The sequence below is a fragment of the Cataglyphis hispanica genome, chromosome 22, assembly GCF_021464435.1.
Source record: "Cataglyphis hispanica isolate Lineage 1 chromosome 22, ULB_Chis1_1.0, whole genome shotgun sequence".
Lineage (NCBI taxonomy): Eukaryota > Metazoa > Arthropoda > Insecta > Hymenoptera > Formicidae > Cataglyphis > Cataglyphis hispanica.
Window position 1 is genome coordinate 490,389 of NC_065975.1, and position 22,112 is coordinate 512,500.

Here is a 22,112-nt window from a genome sequence, read left to right on the forward strand (position 1 = left end):
TCTGATCGATAACCGCTTCCTTTACACGATGTGTCGGGAAGATGCGACCGAGAAGAGCGTAATAGCAAAGTTAGGAATCGATCCGAGTTAACTCGCGATTTCATTTCCATCGGTCGTCGACGACGGCGGTCCGAAATTTCCGGCGTCTCGCCTCTCGCCGTGCCGTCGATGACGTCGCGGTCGCGCGAACTTTAAGGTGTCTTTAAATCTTGATCCGAGTCTTGGCGCAATCTCAAGTCCCATCTGCTTTAGTAACGGCGAAATCTAACGAAAAGCACGGTAGAACGAGCGATGTCATCTGGAGCAAAGTAGCGGTAGGACGACCTAGCGCTCCGCTGGACGGATACGAGGTGTCCCATTATTACGCTGATAACATTGGTAAACACGCCGACATACATACATTCGCATCGACGACGACGGTGGCCCGAGAAGCGTGACGATTTCTATCCCGACGTGTCTAGCGGGTGACGCGAGAGGAAATGTCGAACTCTTTCGGAAAAGCGAGATCGACGTATCGCGATCCTCGCCTGGAAGCTTTTTTCGTTAACCGATATAAAATGCATCTCGATTCGAGTAAAGATATTACTCCGGACGTTTATGCGTATGCGCATAATTCATTTCGGGATCGATGCTTTTAATACATCTTTTTCGTTGCCAATATATCGCGACAAATATTTCTTTATTACTTTCTTAAATTCGATATTAAATGCCGATGTAAAATAATTAAGAAAAAAAGTTTATTCCGTGAATTCGGCGTTTCGGACAAGAATTTCGCTATTGAGTGTCGCAAGTCGGCAAGTTAAAACGAAAATAAAATGACTGCTTCCCGCGATTGAGTAACATGAATAGTACTTTACGAGAATCAATTGCCACGAGATTTCAATTTTCCATGCTATTCCGGATAGCGCGAGAATAACCAGTGCAGTATCCGAGACAGTAAATTCGTTCTAATCCCTCATCAGAAATTCCTTTGCCGGATAAGACTGGGCGGTGAATGCCGAGGGCAGGAAATATCTCCGCAGAATCTCCGATATCGAGAGTACACCCGGTACGTAATCTCTCTCTCTCTCTCTCTCTCTCTCTCTCTCTTCCTCTCTCTTCTCTCCGGTTAGTTAGCGGATCTCGTGGAGAGATCCGGGACCGAGAGCGAGAGAGTATCCTCGTCGGATAGAGTATCCCTCGGGAGGTTTTCGTCCAATCGGCTGGCTGGTCAGCCGAGGCGGATGGTGGGGTCCGGAGGCCGACCATTGGTCAGTCGAGGGGCGGCCTGGTATTGAGCGAGTCGCTCCGAGGGTTGAAAAAACCGCCCCGAACTGACCTCAAACGTCCTACCCTCGTCTCGTCTGGTAACCCAGCCTAATGTCGTCCCCTTTACTCCGCTTGGTTTTGCAGCCCCCCTTCCCCTCCCCCTCCACCTCTTCTCCCACCCCTTCATCTCTCGCTACCCTCTGTTCGCCCCATCGGCTACGTTTACCACTCAAGTGCATTTTCCCCTTATTACCGCGGTCCCTTATTTTACTCGCACACCGGTACAACTTTCCTTCGACTGCTTCTCGCACGTGCGACGAGTCGTGTAACGTATGGAAATGTAAGTATTAAGTAATAGTCAAATAATAAAGTATTGATTGCCAAGTGCAATAATAGCTTAATTAATAGACGCACGAATTTTACGTAGGAACACATGGCACACACTTTTCATATTTCTTTTTCGTTCATTTTAATCCTTTCTATTTTTTTTTTCCCTAACAATAAATATATGTACGTTGTAATTGTATAGTTTATTTCACTTATAAGTTTATGTATTATAAATTTCTGTCTACATCATAAGTTGTATTTATAAATAGAAGAGAGACTCCGATAATTGCGATAATAATTAACTATGTAACATAATTATTATCATCTATAAATAAAATGTTTTACTAACAAAGAAATTTTTTTTTTCTATTAAATGAAAGTGTAAAAAGAATTACTGATATATAATTCAATTATATTTTGTTGTCGGGGGAAAATCGCCCGCCATAACAGTCAATTACATTTAATCATATCGACTCAAAAACGTATCTATCCTCGCGTTAACACGCTAAACGCGCTCAAACATTTCGAAAAAAAAAAATGCATCGTCGCGTAAAGAGTCCGTGGGCGACGTAACGAGCTACGGTTCTCGATGATGGAATTTTTTAAGAGCCCGTGTACAAACGGAAGCGTCCCTTACCGCGGAAAATACAAATCGGCCGGTCTAAATTCGTGCCGCGCCGGCTCTAAAGTACATTCAGTCAGTCTAACGTAAGTCCAAAGGCTATTTGCATAGGCGATATTATATCTTCGACCCACCCTCGCTTCGTGCACTCTCTTTCTCCCACTCGCGTTACCGCCCTCTTCCTCGCACTATCCGCAGAACGTCCCGACGGCTCTTTCTCTCGCCCCTGTCTTCTCTCCCCCCTCCCTCCCTCCCTCCCTCCCTCCCGTACACCCTGCACACTCACTCTCGACTCACCTCGGAACGTCTCGAGATCTCTGGAATTGGATTAATAGTGGTTCACCCGAGTAAGACTTGGACTATACTCAATTTGAACTAAGATCGCGCCGACCGGGAATGGGCGAATTGCTAAATCAGTTTTACGTGATCACCTATTCAGAAAGTTGTCCGCGATCGTACGTGGATACCTCATGGTATTACCGGATGGACAGGCTAGCGGGAATTTAATGGGAGTAGCGAGCGAAGGACAGGTCCGCGTTTGATCGCCGGATTGAGTTAAGTAAGAACGGGAAGATCTCGTGGTTAATTCCTGAGGAAATAGAGTTCGATTACATGTAAATAAAATGTTGTTAATATTTCAGAAGAAGCGCCATTTACTTCATTCCTCGAAAGAACTTTTCTGCCTCGAAAAAAAAAAGGAACTTAAAAAATATCGGATGCTCTTAATTTAAGTATAACGGATATAAGGATAAATTCTACTTAACTTTGTGAGATGCAAGATAAAAATAAGGAATAAAAAAATACACTCTTTATTTATATAAATAATATCTCGAAAAAATAAATAAAATAAAATATTTTATTTCTACAAATTCTGCTTAATGCTCTTGAGAAAAATGTCATCATAAAAATATTAAAAGACAAAGTTATGTATTAGATTGTATTATGTTAATAGATAGAGTAAATTATATCAAATAATGTATATAACTGATCTTTATAATAGTTTCAAAGACTTCATAGTCGGTAGAAGTAAACTCGCACTTTTTCATTCCGATACTTTATCAACTGGCAGTAAACGCTTTTACTCTCGGTCGCGCGCGGTGCTTCATCTCCTTCTCTTTAAGGAGTCTCGAACAAAGATTTTACAAGCATTAGTGATTCGATTAAGAAGCCGTCTCGAGCGCTCAGCTTTAAAGTCTCGCCGCGCGAAACTTTCTTAGAGAAATCATTACTTAAGTTTCCCGCGTTATGCACTTTCGCCCCTTTTCGAAAAGTTTGCAAAGAAATTACCCCCGTCCCAAGACTCACATAACACTACACAGATAATTGTCATAAATAACATACACGAGTTCTCTAATTATAAGAAAAATTCCTATTTATTAACATATATATATATATTAACAACAATAATTATTGGAAATTATCATGGATGTAATATATTATTTTTCAACCGTATTATTAGATACATTACGAATTCTCAAAAAACTATCGTAATCAGTGTGACAATGAGTTAGAATGAAACGTCAAAGTGCAATTCGCCGCTTCGAATGTAATACCGTCGTAAATCTGCCCGACGCACGTCTCCTATGGGGGAAATTACACGTGGTAAGTGGAGGAAAATGCGATGAAAAAAAAAAAAATCGAGGGTGAGGGACGACGATCGTTTTCGTCGCGAGATCCAGCGTAAAATGGCCGGTCGTAGGTCGAGAAAAGTGTAAAGAATTCCGGGACCCCGATCTAACGCAGTTAATTTGGCGAATGGGGCTGTCCCTCCACCCCGAACATGGCCACTGCCTTCGCATATACGACGTCTTCCTACGTGTAACACGCGCGTACGCTTATATATAGGGAGACACAAGCGCGAATACACACACACGCGCGCGCGGATGTACCGGGTATACCGAGTGATCCTGGCGGAGTCTAATAAAAAGCATCCCCGTGCGCCGTGGGATGGTGGGGTCAGAAGTCCATTCGGAAAATGGAGGGACCCGCTCGTCCAACTAAATCTACCCGATAACGAATATCAATTGTCCACGCGAGGAGCGCTTCGAAAATTCATCCCGTTTGTACCGTATCGATTTAAGACACGAAACACGCGACAATGATTTGAGACAGTCTAATGGAAAATACGCCGAGCGAAAATGACAGCCAGGTGAACGGGACAATTTTATAAAATTTTTTCCGCTCTCAGTTTCGACGACTAAACCTCTACGGTCGGTTAGCAAGACGTATGGTAGACGGCTAGTCCTGGCCAGGGTTCGGCTCGACTTCCGACTTTCCCTGCAGAAAACATTGAGTCTGAGGGGTGGCTCTGCCTCATTCTACCCTTCTCTCCTTCTCTTCCCAGTCCCATCGCAAAGACGCTATAAATTCTGGCCATCTAGACCCCCTCCCCTACCCTCGGCGAATCCCCTTGTCGACGTAGCAGGATAGTGGGCAAAAGTAAGAAGTGTGGATCTGCCGATAGCCTCGTTTACAATTCCTCGTTCTTGGGCGAGGTACAAGGAACGACATTCTTGTCGGCGTTTGCGCGCCGAATCAAGATCTAATTAATTGCTCCCTGATTAATCAGCTATTTGATCAATTCGTTTTGACCTAGTTGCAAGAAACGGATTACTCACGTTAAATTTTAAATAATTGTTATATAAATTATTCGAATGTATTAAAATAATAAAAACAAAATTTTCTTTTGTTTATTACAAAAATGTATAAAAAAATATTCAAGTTTCTTGTCTGTCTTTTGAATATCACAGTCAATTTATATAAAAATTCGTATTTAATAAATATTTAAAAAAAAGAGAAAGAAAAAAATATCAATTGATTTTAATTATGAATCATTAAATAATAAATTTCGTGTTTTTAAGTAATTTAGTATTTTCAAGTAAATAAATAAATAACAAATTCCTTAACATTTTACTGAATATTTAGTTTAATAGAAAACTTCAATTTGAATAAATTTAAATAAATTGAGTGTAATAAAATATCTATTTTTTTAAATGCTACTTTCAAAAACATTTATAGTCGAATGTTAAAAATCGAAAATATAAAAAAAACCAGAAGCCAAAAAAGTCGCTAATAAAAATTAAAAAAAGATAAGGCACTTAGAATATTCTGAAGTTTACTAATAATTTTAAAAATTAAGACGAAATGGAAGAAGGTGAGAATAGATAAGAATAGGTATCAAACTCTATAAACCAATTATATAATTTTTTGCAAATTAATCTGACACATTTAGATATACAGTGTGTCTCTGCAGCGCGAAATAATTTTGCACGAGCTACTTATTCTTGTATTTCGCTGTGACTTTATTCGATGACGGGTTTAATTCTACGAATATACTTCGGTTGTGATTCTCTGATTCGATCTCTGATCCACGAAGCCCTCCACCCAGCAATAATTAACAAATCTTACGCGATTATCGGGTCCAAAGACCATGTTTTACGTCAAAAATCCGACAATTAGACGCAAATAAGCGACACTAATTTCACTCTCTATCTTAACATTAAATTGATCATCGAGCCATCCGGCAATGAAAATTTTAGTATAAAAATTTAAATTCTTAAAATGATAATTTAAAGTCTAAAATAAAAAATAAAAAATTTAAATCTCTCTAATAGTTTTTCGTTTTTACGATATAGAAATAATAAATATATTAATTTATTGAATTGTTCTACTACTTATTATTAAATTTAATTAATATTTACTAACATATACATTAATTTTGTTAAATTACTTCCGATTCGAAAATAAATTCCCCGTCCTAAAAATTGGCAAAGCATAAGAAATCGGAGAAAAACGCGTCGGTCCAATAAAAAATCGTGAACAAACCCATCTTGTCGATTCTTCCGGACAGGAAATCTGTGCCCGCCAACCAATCGAATCTCACAGGGAATTTAACACCCTCCCATGAACGGCAAAAAGGTGAAATTTCCAATTTGATCGAATCTCCGGTCACTTGTCTTTTAAACAAATATTATTGCGGGATCCTGAGATCGCTTGGAAGTTTGAAACAATTCGTTTCGCGTCCCTTTAACTTACACACAATCATCAATTTGAATTCAATATTACGGAAAAATTCTTACTTGAAATATTATCTCTATTAGGCAAGTACACAAGTCAGTAATGGCATTCGATGAATGATGAAAGAGATTTTTATTTATGCACTTGAAGAATGCGATCTCGCGCTATCTTGTCGAGAAATAAAGGATTACGCTCTATTATGCAGAAGCGGTTAAATCTTACATTAACGTGACATTTACGGAGCGTCGATCGATATCATTTTTGGCGAAAAACCGTGGAAGAATGGCTGGCAATTTCGCGAGTCCGACGTAATCGCGCTGTTGTTGACGAATCGCGACACCTCGATCTTACCTTGCTCTCGTTAACGACGTAAGACGAACTTCACTGTGACGTTTCGTCGCGTCCTATCGATATGCGAGAGTCGACGAGGGGTGGAATAAGAAGAAGTGGGAGCACAGGATGAAGAAGATCCATCGATGCAGGCTTGGCATCTGCGTGAACGACCTTATCGGAAAGACATAAACGCCTGAAATCCCGGTCGTAAATTAGGATCGGCAGAACGCCGGACTCTTCCTTTGCGATTTCTCTCTTTCTTCATCTTACCGAGATAGTCTAAGTCCGCAATGTGACGACCGTGTCTGCACGACAACGCTCCGTTATCGAAAAATCAGACCGAACGACTCGAGAGAAGGCGAACAACTAATAAAGAAAATAACAACTTTACAAGTGAAAAAACGGTGTTGCCCGTCAAAACATACAGTAGTACAAAATGTATACAAAATCATTTTTGTCTGAATAAACAAAAAAAGTACGCGTCTTTCTTCAAACACATTGTCATGTTGATGTAAACAAAATATGTCGACGATAATCGAATTGTATATAACTGTACCCAAATCAAATATATAGTAATAAACTATTAGAAATAAATACTTTACCATGTATATTTCGTTAATTTGTTACAAGACTATTGTTAATATTGCTATTTTATAAAATTAGCAAACGTAATAAATATTTTCAAAATATTTTATATTTAATTCATCGCTAATTTATATTAAACAGGGTTCTTTAGCAGAGAAAATTGTTTGTTGGCGAAATAATTTGAAAAAAGTCCAAGCTTGGCACAACAAACAAAGCCAGGCGAATATATAAGCTCTGAAATAAGAAAAGAATATTAAAAAAAAAAAAAAAAAACATTTCTCGCAATCTTTGCGAAAGCATTTCATGTCCATGGCAGAAAGTAAAAATTTCTATAGTCTCATTAAAGAGAAAGACAATCCTTCAAGTTTTATCCTCTGATTTTGACAGCAACAAAAGTAAAGATTAATGATGCGGATTTTCGACGACTTTCTCATTCTTATTAACGAGTTACATCGTCAACCTAGAGTATCTCTCTCAGATGTAGATCCTTTAGATTTTTTAAATATCATTTTTTATAATCATTAAATATATCTTATATAATATATGTGATAAGAAATATAATTCACAATTTCAATGTCTATATTAATATTACTTTATGAAAATAATGGAGAATATACATATTTCATAAATTTCCGACAATTATTATATTATTATTATTACGTATTTAGTTTTATTTTGTTATAGCACGTTGAACGAGTTCCCGGGTAAATAGATGAATAGATAGATGTTTCAGAAATATCTTACAGGGTATGTTGCACAGCGCACTTATATGCGTATTGCAGGGACTACTACAGGAGTTAAGAATTTTTTACGATCGCTCGAGGGAGAACGTAGGGGAGGGAATCGCGAGACTACGATCCTTCTCATGGTGGTTGCGACGACGAGGAAAAGAGCCCCCAGGTTTGACGACGAGGCGGAGGGACGAAGGGAACGACAGTAGAATCTGTACTCGTAACAAGGATGGCACGATTTCAAGAATGCGGAGCACGTTCTCAACCAATGCCGGCAGCCAGGCAGTAAAACAAATACGCCCTCCCTATATATACGGGGTGTCCCGGTAATACCACATCTATGCGCCACCTCGCTTAGAGGAAGAGTGCCGCAGAGCGAAGTCGACCTCGTTACCGATACGAATGGAGGCAATGCACTATGTAGGTAGTGAGACCTTTTCATGACCCCCTGCGGAAAACAGGTTCTTGCAGCCGAAACTGAAATTAACTCGACAACGAAAGTTTCCTTCGCTATTCTTTTTCACGTTTATATTTACGACTCCACCGATACGCCTACCTCATTAAATCAGTTGTCAAACGTACGCATTTTTCAAATTCTTTCGGCAACAAATAATTTTTCATAGTTTTCAAGTCTTTTACTTCATATGCCATCAATTAAAAAAAAAAATATAGAGAATTGTTGGACACATTTATAAAGAAACAAAGAAAGAAAGAGAGATGATGCTTTAATTACATAATAATCTAATGATTATACAAAAAATGTATAACGTGTTATACTAATTAATTTAAATTTATGTAAATAAAAAAAAAAAATATTTCGATTTGATTTTTATGCGATTATGCTTGTCTTTTAATATCTCAAAAGATAAAAATTCTGGTAAAGAGTAGATTAATATCGGAAAAGCGATTACAACCGATAGCATGTATAGCACACAATTATTACGTCTCTCATGTCAGAGACGTGCATTCCTTACGATTGAACGCACAGTCGCCACCAGCGGAGAAGAGCACGAAGCGGGCGATAAAGGCGTACAATAGCTGGTACGAGCGCGGAAACGCAAATGTCCTCTTTCAGAGGCGTCCTCTTTAGAGGCCGGGAAGGGTAGGGTGATGGACAGGTGAAAGAAGTGGCCAATGTGGGTTGGTTTCGACGTCTCATGTGACACGCATGTTAGCGGCCTTTGTTTTCGGGTCCTTTTGATTGAGTGCCGTGTGTTCTTTGTTCCTATACCCTGTACTACAATCCCATTTATCGTATTCTTCATTTAACGCCCAACGACAGTGCTCTCTCTCCGAAAAATATAATAGAAAAATAAGATTTTTGCAACAACAGCAGAGAAATCGGTTATGTCCCGGTAAAAAATTAAGTGAGCATTATCAAAATTGTTAATTATTAAAATTTTGAAATTTTTTTAGTCACTCTGTAATTTTATGTCAAATACGATTCTTGTTTCAAAAACACGATGAATTTAAATAATTTAAATAATACATTGTCATACTACGCTTTGTTATAATTTTAAATAAATTTTCCATTTTTAATTCGCTTTCAGATTATTTTTGACAAATATTTGACAAGTATATATTTTATTTCGATACGCTACCTGTTTTTATATGTCATTGAAAAATCAAGATTTTTATATATCAATAAAGTCGGTGTGTACGGATTCAATTATTTTTTCGCGTAAATGCTCTGTAAACAAAAAACTTCGCCCACACATCACATTCCCGCGGATCTAAATATTCCACCTGCTCTACATTTCCGATGCGCGGTTCAAGATCGTGATCCCGTTTATTCAGCGGAACCTGTTCCCGCTCTCGTATTTGGAGCTCGTTGCTTTTCTCGAGAGTCTGATCTCTGATCTCGGTACGGACAGATCGCACGTGGATGACACCGAGCTGCTGAATTGAGGGACCGGACTATGGACCAGTTTCCACCTGATATAGATCACGATCTATTTTCCTCGACAGAGACTACCTCTGTTTCACGGTTCCCGGGTTCGGTCGAAACCTGTTCGTTCGTACGTGGCCCGTAACTACGGGTTATCCCGTCGGATTCATCCTCGCTGACGCGTGCCGCGGAGAAAACTGGTCCATCCGGAGGCTGCTCCGGAACAATGGCCACTGTCCACTCGAACATATACAAACACCGGGCCACAAAACGCGTTCGGTTAACCTTTGACTCTCATTTTGAGATTCTTCCGGTCAGTTTCAGCCAACGAAAAAAAAAAACTGGTCCATCCGGAGGGAGATGCTGCCGCGCCTCTCTCCTTCTATCACTATTCACATCGGGGCTAATAAACGCGCGACCACAAAATATGCATCCAGTTAGCCTTTGACTTTTCACGCAAAGAGGGTTGTTGACTACCCTTCGCCAACTTCGTAATATTTTGAAAGCACGAATTGACGTATTAAATATAAGTGCAACCCTCTTTTAAAAGGAGTACAAATTAATTATGTATTTTGATAAAAATATAATTATTGCTTTACGTAAAACAACTTTTTTTAATTACGAATTACAATTGTGTAATTATATAAAATTAATTTCGAAAAAAAAATTAATAACAACATTTAAATATTTATTTTATTACTAATATTATTTTCTGCAACGTTCGCGCGTAAGCTTATTGTCGCGCTAAAATCGATTTTACCTTAGTTGCCCTCTAACAAAGTGCAGGAAAGCAAATAGCGAAGTAGATAACGCAGGAAACTATCATTGCACTATTTGATAAGTTTTAAAGAAGTGAAAAAAATTTTATTTATTAAACAGTATTATGTAATTATTTCTATGTATCGTAAATATACCAATTATTTTATCAAAAGTGAATTATTTTATCAAAAATATATCTATACATGATAACGAGCAAGGGATAATTTATCTACCGGGTAGAGTCAAGAAAATCTCAATGTTAACTGTAGGAGATATATAAATTTTCAAATCGATCGATGATATCTTTATTAAGCCGAAAATTCGAATAGAAAAAGGAATAAAAAAATAACCAAGTGCAAAATACGATAAAAGTATTATTTATTAATAGTAATATGCAAAAGTAAAATGTGCGTTTTAAACGTTCAATATTTTAGCTAAAAAACTGATAAGATATTTGTTGCCCTTTTATGTTCCTAAGCAACTGCCTGTCTTACACGTACGCTACTCACGCGGAGACATATTGCGACAAACGACAAGTATGGGCTTTTAAAGTGACTGCATCGGACTATCTTAGCACCTGTCGTATCTTGAAATGTACGAACCGAATCCACAGCAAATGTGCAACATTTCACAAATCAGCGAAAGAGAACAAGCCAAATTACAGAAGATCAAAGAACTGACAAGCATCTTAAAGGTTCAGCATAAGTTATAAACAACAAAACTTTTTCTTTCTCATTTTATTTATTTTTGTTATACTTTTATTACTCTCGGTGATCCTAAGATTTCGTTCGATTTATTACGCAGGACACAGACAAGAATCTCACCATATGCGAGGAAATACTAACGACTTATATAAAGAAACGATTAAAGGTATGTACAAAATATAATTCTTCTATATATAAATTTTATTTAATTTCGGTTTTTTTAATTTCATCCTTTATCGAACGAATAATTATCGCGAGTACTGTCTTCTCTTATCGAAACACATTGATACATAAAGTAATCGACAATATAATTATAATGAGCTCCATAAATATGAAATTTCTATAATATTTACAAATTATGGAATTTCTATAATGCAAATTTTTCATATAGATACGCTTTGTTACGTCAAGTGCATTCATAAAATATAATTCAAAGATTCACGACGCAAAATTATATGACATTTGATTATATTAAAAAAATTACATTTATCAGTCGCATATTTAATTTCTCGAAATTTACCAACCACCGTGCAACGACAAGCCCGAATACCAACTATAGCCATATAATCCATAGCTACTCAATCCGCCTAATCGATACCTGAGAAATCGAGCATACATATATGCACGTCAACGCCAAGCTGTTGTCTCGAGATTTTTACATTCACGTCGTTGATATTTATCTGTATTATTTACGGCAACACGGGAGTATAAGTGCCATAACCCACGGGAAGTAAACTTCTCTTTCCTAGTTTCTTTTCTCCTAAGACTTCCTGGACGCTCGGTTGAGTTTGAAGAACCGTGCTTGCTTGCGGAGATACGTCATTGTTCTCGGCCGTTCTTTCGGCGACGAGAGCTCCCGAGGCCAGAATAGCGAATAAATCATTATAATCAGCGGACGAATGCATGAGATATTTCGAATTGTCTTGATTATTTCATTAATTAAAATGTATCCATTATGATACAATAAAAATAATAATATAAAATGAATATTTCCAAAAGAATTGATATTCGTTTTTTAAGTCAATTTATTGGTGATTGATTTATACTATATGTTAAGCGAATTAACAATTTTAAAATTAATTAAAATGATTTTTTTTAATAATTTTTTTAATATAAATAATTTTTTTAATTTATCGTGTACATTTGCATGTACACACTTTTCGAAATATCAAAACCTCAATCACATTTATTTATTAATCTAGGATCTCAAACTGACAACTGAATATTATTTCGCGCACAGTCGGATTTTGAAAAAAAATGCACCAGTTTTATATTCAATATCAATCAAATTAGTATATATGAGTTTAATTGTTTACTAGCAGCTTCATATTTTAAGCTTGACGCGCACTTACAAACTGATGCTGTTTAGGATGGATTGATACTTCTTTTATATCGAGCAAAACGTTCGCTGAATTTATAATGAATTATAGATTCTCTCTCGTCGCACGTGTAATTAACATCCCGACTGACAACTCTGCAAGACCACTCCCAGTGTAAAGAATCACCAAATGACATAATGAGTGCAGTGATTTATTACTGCAATCCTCAAAATAAGACTGCGCGATATAAGATAGATGAAAAATTTAAGTATTTTTATTTTAATATTTATTTCATAAAATGTGAAAAAAGTACTATAAAAAAATCAATCATCTTAAATACATAATATTGTAACAAAAATTATGAGACAAAACTTAACGAATTATATTATGTCAAATGCAAAAGAAAAGAAAGATAAAAAGAAGAGAATGTCTCTTTAATTCAATTGAATAAAAACTCCGCCGTGTAATAAGAATATAATATAATACCGTGAAAAATCTTTGCTTTATATACAATAATCGACTTCGCGAGATTGTTTCTGACCGTAATGATCGATTTCGTTCGATAACAGTCACTTTGTTGCTAATTACATACTTGTCATATTAATTCCATAACATAATTATATTTATGATCTAATTCAAAAGCTAATTGTAACTTCTCATTAAGCATTTCACACTCGTATATTTAAAAATCAAATATTAACGAAACAAAGAACCGTGCCATTCGCATAATCGTTTAATTAAACCAGCATTGCCGTTTATCTTTCATATAAGGTGTCTCTAATCTATCCAGTCGTGTAATATTAAGTATGCTAAGAACGTCAGTTATGCAATCGCGAGCCCTTATTTAAACGCGCAGCGAGATTTTTGTTTTATCCCTCCCTCGCGAATCCTCGTCCTAAGAGACTTTGTCGTTGTCAGACTAGGAAACAGCGACTTTCTCTCGACATACAGAACAGGTCGTATACTTCTATGTACTTACGAAAGTCCCAACTAGGAAATATCCGAACTAACGCAATGTATCGTCGTCCTTGTCGTCAGCTGCGCCAACGACATCGATCGAACGCGACAAATGATATTTCGAATCGACATTTACTCTGTCATCAGTCTTGCAATACCGCCGTAAATTCCCGTTTTTCTTCTATTGTCACAGTCGATTATAATCGCGTGTAGCATAATTGTTTTTATGGAATCACTCGCATCAGTGAGCATGTATAATATTTTTATGTAACGTCGATATATATTCGACTTAAATGCAGATAAATAAAGTAATGTTGATAATTATACTTAAATAAATTTCTCATTCTAAAGATCAAATTTCGGAAATCTTTCAACAACTACATTACTAATTAAAGCGCGAGTAATACTCAAAAATACGAGACTACAGAGAATATAGAATATTAACCTTATATAATTTTTTAAATTAAATTTTATTATATTTTTTTTAATAATATATTGTTTCATTCATTTAATTATTCACACGTAATTATCATGCTTGAAAATTTGCTATTTTTCAAATAAGCTGATATATAAACAGCTGATATATATAAGCCATACCTATGTATTAATAAATAAATTTTTAATTTATCAAAAAATTATGTCGTTTCTTCGTTTAACTTTCTTCAGTTAATTCGTGTTTGTAAGCAAGAAATGGTTTTTAAATTTGCTTCCTGCTTCAAATTATAAATGTGCAAAATTATAAAGCTATTACTTATACTCGTATAAGAAAGTTTATTACGAAAACAATTTTTTTTCCGTATTGACAGTTATCGATGGAATAGAAATTTTTTTATACTTATTAGACAAGCTATCATAAGACTCCGAGAGAGAGAGAAAGAGACAGAGATTGACACTAAATATAAATTAATTTTACGCCTACACGCACCGATAAATCCCCTTTCACTTAGGAAATTATAAGAATAATATACAAAAATGCAAACACTTTCTCAAGAGATAAAGTCTTTCATAATTTTAATAGTTAGACTCTTAAAAAAGACATGTTAAATCGATACTCTCGTTAAATCGATATTATTAATTTTATTTTATATATCTTTATAATTTTATTTAATTTTATTTTATTACGATTAAATATTATTACTTCAATCAATTATTAAATTTAATTGATAATTTGACTTTCAGTCAAATTATTCAAATTATATGACACATAAATGTTTTATTAATTTATTTTAATATAAATTACATTTTATTATAAATATTGTATATTATTATAAGATTAAATATTATTACTTCTAACAATGATTAAATTTGATTGATAACTTGGCATTAGATTGACTAAAGTAAAATTATATTAAAACAATGCGTGACAAACTGTCTAAGCTTTTATTGCTATAATAATAAAGATGAATGGGCTATGAAAAATTATGACAAAATTGGCGCGATTTAACATCACAATAATTATCAATATTTCATATAAGAAATAAAGTTATTAGCGTCTTCTACATTAAATAAATTAAATAAAATTTCTATTGAGAAAAATATTTTATATTTTTTTATATACACATACACATACAAAAAAATGACGCGCGCGTAGCGCTCGTTTATAGTGTTCTAGTTTCTTAAATTTTTTAAATTAAAATATTTAGTAAAAATATTCAAATTCTCTACATCAAATAAAATATCTATCTAGAATCAAATTTATAAATAACAATCAATCCAAGTCTATATTTATACAGATTGAGAAAATTAATTAATTAAAAATTACATATTCAATTTATCAATAATAATATAAATCATGTAATTTTGTTAATTATTTAAAATAATTATTTTTTCTTAATTACATTCATAAAGAAAGTTTTTTTATGTTCTCAAAATAACAATTACATCATTGTTTAGCAGTCTGATAATTTTTTATTTAAAAAAAGTAAATTGCCGTTAACAGCGGAAATGATGAAAAATTGAACATAATTTCACGTTTCCTTTGAAAATAATAGAGTAGTGCCATACACGCAAGCATATCGATTTTTCGTGTGCAATTAAACTACGAAAGAGTTTGTCCAAAATCATACTAATTCTTTTTTATTTTCCCTTTGCTAGTGACAATAATTCATTCGCAATCCCGCTTTTCTCCCGCTTTCCTACACCCGTCTTACATCGTATCGCTTCAGTTGTCACAAATCAACGAGTCGGCCCGTGCAATTCAAGTGAAACTCGACATTTCTTTCTGACATTATGTAAAAATTTGTCTCCGCCAGTTAAGTCATTGTTTAGCGAAATCTACACCGTCGCAATTTGCCGACAGTCATTGTGGAGTTCTGAGACAAGAAGCTTTCGCGCGTTCTAATATTTTATCGCTTTACTGTTAAAAACATTTCTTACGATTGTGACTCTTAAATCTCATTTGTCAATAAATTATTGTACTACTTTAATTAAAATAATCAAACAATATAACGCAACGTATGATTTATATCGCAAAATAAATCGCTTAAAAAAAAATGACATGTATGAATCTTCTGAATTAAAATAACAATAAAAATCGCGTTGACTGTTTAATAAAAGCAAAAGTGATGTGTCTTAGTTAGATTATTGAAAGTGACTCAATGCGTAATCTAATGTGCGATACGCGATTGTTTCCGATTGTCAATTAAGTGTCTTACAGAATGGAATCGCGTACACGAATACTTATTTTCTGTTTATTATACATCGCGCGCGCTTCTCAAGTGCCAGCAGGAGAAATCGAATTCAGAGGAAGATTGCCGCGAGCGGAAGATGTTAAAAATCTATCAAGACTAGATACGCTTGTAGAGAAAACTGATGGAATCGACAGACAATCCGCGTATAAATTACGTGATAAGAGAGCACTCGGTCTTCTGTTATCAGGTTTGGCACAGATCTTCGGATACACGGTGACTCCGATTCAAATCGCCTCACTGCCAAATCCGACGAATATCACAAGACCTGCCGCAATGTCAAACTCATCCATGATGGGCAACATCATGGGACAACAAACTACATCTATTCGACCGACGTCAATGAACGATGCTACAATGCCGAGGCAACAGGAAACTATCAGATTCACCGGCGTGTTAAATTTTGGCAACAATTCGGACATTATAGGGCATCTTCAGCGTTACGAGCAGATCTTTCACGGCCGACAAAATAATGCGACAAATACGATGACGACGCTCTCGCAACCCGTATCGATGCCACCCGCGAAAATTTCGCTGGATCCGACAACGAACTCGGTGACCAGACCACCTTTGTTGGCGCCATTTTTCGTGAGAATTCCGTTGCCGATTGCGCCTGATCTTCCACCAGCCACAATACCAATCGAGGATTTCAGATTTTCGTATCCTACCCCGACGGTTTCAATCGCAAGCGAATCAAACAAAACTGCGGAAATGCCGATTCGGAAAGAAGAGGAAACAATATATAGAAAGAAGGAGAACACAGAACGATACACGGTGGAGGAAAAAGATATCTATGATGAGAAAGACGTAATGAAGCCGGTGAATCATTATACTCATCAATTACTCATCGATGAGCCGAGCTCGCAGCAGAACGGCAAACAACAACGTAAACAGGAAAAGCATGAGAGACTAAAGGAGCAAGAGGAGCAAAGAAACTGCAATAAAAATATACGTTATAAAGAGAATGAAATAAAAGAGAAAGACAGAAAGCGAAAAGAAGAGATCGCTAATCGAAATCGAGAAGAAGAAATCGTTAATCGAAATCGAGAAAAAGAAATCGCTAATCGAAATCGAAAGGAAAAGATCGCCAATCAAAATCGAGGAGAAGAAATTGATAATCGAAATCGAGAACATGCTTCCAGGTACGAATCAATGGAGAAGAGAAAACCAGCGTATAATGATGAAGAAGATGAAGACTCCGCCGAAAGATACGAGGAACGTATCAGTCAAGCGAATAAATCTTCGAAGCAGCCTCTAAGGGAGACTGAGAACGAGGAAGTTGAAGACGACGATTCTAACGAACAGTTTCGCGGACACAAGCAGCCTGAGAACTTTGACAAGTATATAGAAGTGGGCTACAATCAGCAATTACCTATCGGCGATTATTTCCACGAGGGTGACCCTGAAGTGATCCGTGATAGCTACGGCGAGGTATTGGACGATAAGAAACTGGAGGATGACAGAATCGCCGGTTATATCAACATGTTTAAGCATCCGTATGTATACGATTCGCAGAGCGTTCGCAATCCCGAAGACGCGTCTGGAGAAGATGAAAATGAGGAATCTACCGCAGATGCTTACGACGAACACTTAACTAGACTGCAGAAGCTTAGAGAAGAATACGCCTTGCCAAAGATGAAGTATGAAGAATACGACTTGAACGATGAGAATGAAGCGAAAAGAGACGGCAGAGGCAACGAAAGAATTCAGAACCATACATCGACGCGATCAAAAACAGGGCGTATTCGTGGCAAGGAAGATAATCGCGCGAAAATGTCAACTGGACCGAGACAGAATATTCTACGCAATGACGCCGGAAAATTCGGAAAGACGAAATCGCAGGACGAAATCGATTTCATGAAACATGTAACACCTTTAATCGTGCCTATACGCTATATCGATACGAATGACAACAAGGTGCAGCAGGCAACCACGCGACAGCTGAGTTATGAAGAGTCGGATAAATTGCCGAGCGGCAGATTTTCTGAAGATAACATCGATTCCATGCGAACGCTCGCCAAAGAGAAGCTGACTCCGCAGATCGGTTTACCCGAAAGACCGCGAAAATTGCACGAAGGCGAGCACAAAGAATTGCAAGTCTGGCCCCCACCTTTCGATTTCGCCTTCGATAATACGGCGCCGACAAACACTATTATTTCACCGAATTCACAGAATTACCCTTCAAATTATTACCGACATGTAAAAGATATCGCGGCAGATGACGCAAACAGCGACAACTCTTCGGAACAACTTTCCGGTAATCCGGTCAACATTATTTCACCGAATTCACAGAAATATCCTTCAAATTATTACCAGCATGTAAAAAATATCGCGGCAAATGACGCCAACAGCGACAATTCTTCGGAACAGCCTTCCGGTTACCTGGTAGTCGTTGGTAATCCGTATCGATACCCCTACAATGTTTATTATTTTCCGAACGAAAATACAAATTCGCAAAATCGAGATTCTTATCCCAGTACCGAGAGCGCACATCAGCGAAATCAAATCTACGCTCCTCAACAAACTAATCAACATTTTATCCAAGCGAACTCTAATCTTACCGAACATAATTTAAATAAGACCACGAGAGATCATTATCAGCAACCTCACCAAGCTCCAACCAATGTTCTCGATCGTTACAAATATATTTTTGGCCAACATACTCCTGAAGCCAAGGAATCGGTTAATATTGACACAAGAGAGCAAATTCCTGTAAATATAGAGAACTGGTCGAGCAAAATATATCAACCGCGATCGCGAGTCGAGCAATCTCCTCCGGTCCTCGCACAGTTGCAGAACGTGGCATCTTTAAATCAGAACGTGCAAAGCAGATTTTCAAATTCGCGTTATTTACGGCCAATAAGGAGACAAAAAAGATCTCAACCGGAAGAGCAACGCAAGGATGATGGAAAGATTGAGATTCTGCAACCGATTCCGATAAGTAAACCTTTCGACGATCCCCAGAGCGCGCATGACTTCTTCGGCTTTAACAAGGACGATTATAGTTTCGCGGGCGAAAGCAGCGATGCGTTCAAAGTTGCCGAGGAGAATGGAAAAATCACGAAAGAATCGGACGTGCCTCTCGATCCGCTCGTTTATCATCGCGATAACGAAAGTGTCGTGAAACACACCGACGAACCGGAAAATGATACGGAGAAAGCCAAAGTCACAGAATACAGGAACAAAGTAGCGACCTTAAAGGTATCGGAGCAGAGGCAATTAAAACCGAACGGACCAATCTATTACGTAGACTTTGTACGCAATATTTAATTGCGATATATCTTATAGAAAGAATTTTAATAAAAAATATATACGATGCGTTGTTGATTTGTATATTATTAACAAAACTTATTTCGTGAAATGAAAAATTTTTCACACGTTTCATAGTTTTATATAGCATCTGTTGTTAACATGAAATTTTTAAATTGTATTTAATCTCAGTTTGAATAAAATTTGTGTTATTAAAATGTTATTAATTGTTAAATAAAATATTGACATATAATAAAGGCATATGTATAATTTATATATTATAATAAATAAATATATATATACACGTACACAGCACTCTTTCTTTCTCTCTCTCACTCTTTCTTTTTCTCCTTATACCTTTCTAATATTATACATATAGTAAAATATACACATTTTGATATAAAATAAAATTTGTATAAAACAATCCTGCAAAAAAATATATATTAAAAAATGAAAAGAATTTTCGAGACAACTCAATAATATTAGAATTTTTCTTCAGCCGGTAAATTATTAATTATATAATATTAAACTCGTTTAATATTATAAATCACAAATCCAGTAATGTTCTCCAATCTAAATAAAAAAAAAAAAAATAATAATAATAATTCCTTTGTTTTAATTTTTGAAAGATTTAATTTATAATAAAATTATTTAATATTAAACAATTAATTATATTTTAATAATAAAAGCTTCAAATTTGAGATCTTTAACGATAAATATGTAATTCTCTTTGTTCAAAAAAAATTTTTCATAAATGAAAGAACAAAATTTTTACGCTCATTTTATGTATGAAAATATCTCATACATATGTTGCAGGAAAAAAGAGAAGAAATACAAAGAAGAAACGAATTGGAAAACAGGATGGCCGAAATACTGGAAAATCTAAAGACACGGTTGTTGGTTGAGTGAGGCAAATCTTAAATGTATATCTTCACATGTAATTTATATGAATAATATATTATTATTTACGTTACTTGTTATTACGTTCTATATCTCGTGAGAAAATAAAATTATACATTTTATTAATGTCAATTTATCTTATTAAATCTCTCTTATTAAAATATCAAGATCCTTTTCCGAATACAAATAACGTCAAAAATTGATGAATTTGTTGAACTTACACGATCTCAAAATTCTTCCCAGCTAGCAAGCGTAAGTAATTTTGAATGATGACGTCAAGTGACGTCATCCGGACGTTAGATAACCGTTATTATAAACGCGCTATTTCGATGTCAAATGACATCATCTGGATGTTAAATAACATTATTTTGACGTCAAATTATGTGCATTTGCTATCTGGATTGTCTCTTTACTATGACATTAACACATTCATATCCCATTATTATATAAAGTTTTAATATTTTATAATCTTACCTTATCCCACTTTGAAGAGAGGAAGAGAGAGGGAGACACACACTCGGTCGAAACTCGCTGCGTACTTTCCGATGAATGACCACACAAAAAATACATCGCACTTGAAATAACTAAATGCGCAAAGGTCATTTGAAACACGATCCCGATTTACGAAATATGTCCGACGATTCTTGATCACTATCTTATCGGAACGTACGATCGGAGAACAGTTCGAATACGATGTATTAATGTTCAGCGTACAACAAAGAATACTTGAGTTAATTACTGTTTATCAACAGCCGAGCGTCGTACGCGTCAACAGTTTTCAATCGCGAACACGTATGTACATATCTTTCGCAGATTTTTTCCGCAAAGAACGATACGAAATGTAATAATATTTACGCACGTATACACAGCGCCGGCCGGTGTCATGCCAGAAGTAAGACGCAGCAATGGAGGGATACCATGCGCAGAGCGCTGTGCGCATTACATGCACGGTTACATGGACGGTTCACGCTTGTGTACGTATCCCCTCCATTAAGCGGAGAACACACACTTTTGCATAAGCGCATAGCCATAAGTATAAGGAAATTGATTGGTTCATTTCGTTAGGCATATGTTTGTGGACCAATCAATTTTTTTATGCTTATTGTTATATGCGCTTATGCAAAAGCGTGTGCTCCCCGCTTTACAGAGTCGTGTTGCTAGCGTCTTCTGGTTTCTGGCATCACTGCCATTCCCGCGCGAAACGGTTGCTTTAGTAACGCCATCTCATTCGTTTTAAAAACTAGAATTACGTAGCCAATGACATCTCTCGGTAATATTATCATTTGGCGCGTATACAAATTACTATATATACCCAAAAACTGTCAGAAACACGTGTCGCGCGCATGACTTTTGACTTGTAATATAATAAAAGTAAAATATAGGATTAAATAATCATATGAAGAACATGTTTTTAATTCATAATTTATATAACATTACATGCACCAAATGATACTTTTACCGATTGTGTCGAAAATATTGTGGCATTCTAATTTCTAAAATAGATGCAGATGGCGAAAGCGATGCAAAATAAGGTTTATTTTATTATCAGCGTTTTATGAAAAATATTGGAAAGATCAGTTGAGTTTTTCTCAAATTTAGTAAAATTTCAATTTTTGAACTGGTTTAGATGAAAACGTATTAATGACAACAATAGATAGTATTGTATTGCCAGATGATATACGCTAATTTATTAATTTGACACGTAAAAAGATAGAATTATATTGAATTCTTGAAGAAGAGACTGTGATTTATACGTTTATTTAGTGTTTCGTAATTTATTAATTAT

At 35.9% G+C, this 22,112-nt stretch overlaps 3 protein-coding genes across 3 annotated transcripts in view; all 3 read left to right on the top strand.

Annotated features, from left to right (window-relative positions):
• Positions 1 to 11,026: 11,026 nt before the first annotated feature.
• On the top strand, positions 11,027 to 20,458 carry LOC126857654 (uncharacterized). Its single transcript, XM_050607302.1, has 3 exons — positions 11,027 to 11,204; positions 11,315 to 11,380; positions 20,243 to 20,458. The coding sequence occupies exons 1-3, from the start codon at positions 11,103 to 11,105 to the stop codon at positions 20,333 to 20,335; spliced, it is 261 nt and encodes an 86-aa protein (XP_050463259.1). The 5' UTR covers positions 11,027 to 11,102; the 3' UTR covers positions 20,336 to 20,458.
• Positions 15,839 to 19,678, top strand: LOC126857554 (inner centromere protein A-like). The gene has a single exon (XM_050607103.1). The coding sequence runs from the start codon at positions 16,148 to 16,150 to the stop codon at positions 19,445 to 19,447; it is 3,300 nt and encodes a 1,099-aa protein (XP_050463060.1). The 5' UTR covers positions 15,839 to 16,147; the 3' UTR covers positions 19,448 to 19,678.
• Positions 20,459 to 21,014: 556 nt separating the features above from the next.
• Positions 21,015 to 22,112, top strand: part of LOC126857612 (zinc finger protein 511) — a 2,360-nt gene continuing 1,262 nt past the window's right edge. Inside the window, exons 1-3 of the mRNA XM_050607237.1 lie at positions 21,015 to 21,118; positions 21,196 to 21,300; positions 22,091 to 22,112. The exon at positions 22,091 to 22,112 is cut by the window's right edge and continues 138 nt beyond it. Of these exons, the coding sequence (XP_050463194.1) occupies positions 21,028 to 21,118; positions 21,196 to 21,300; positions 22,091 to 22,112 (218 nt within the window). The 5' untranslated portion in view covers positions 21,015 to 21,027. The remainder of the gene's footprint in view (positions 21,119 to 21,195; positions 21,301 to 22,090) is intronic.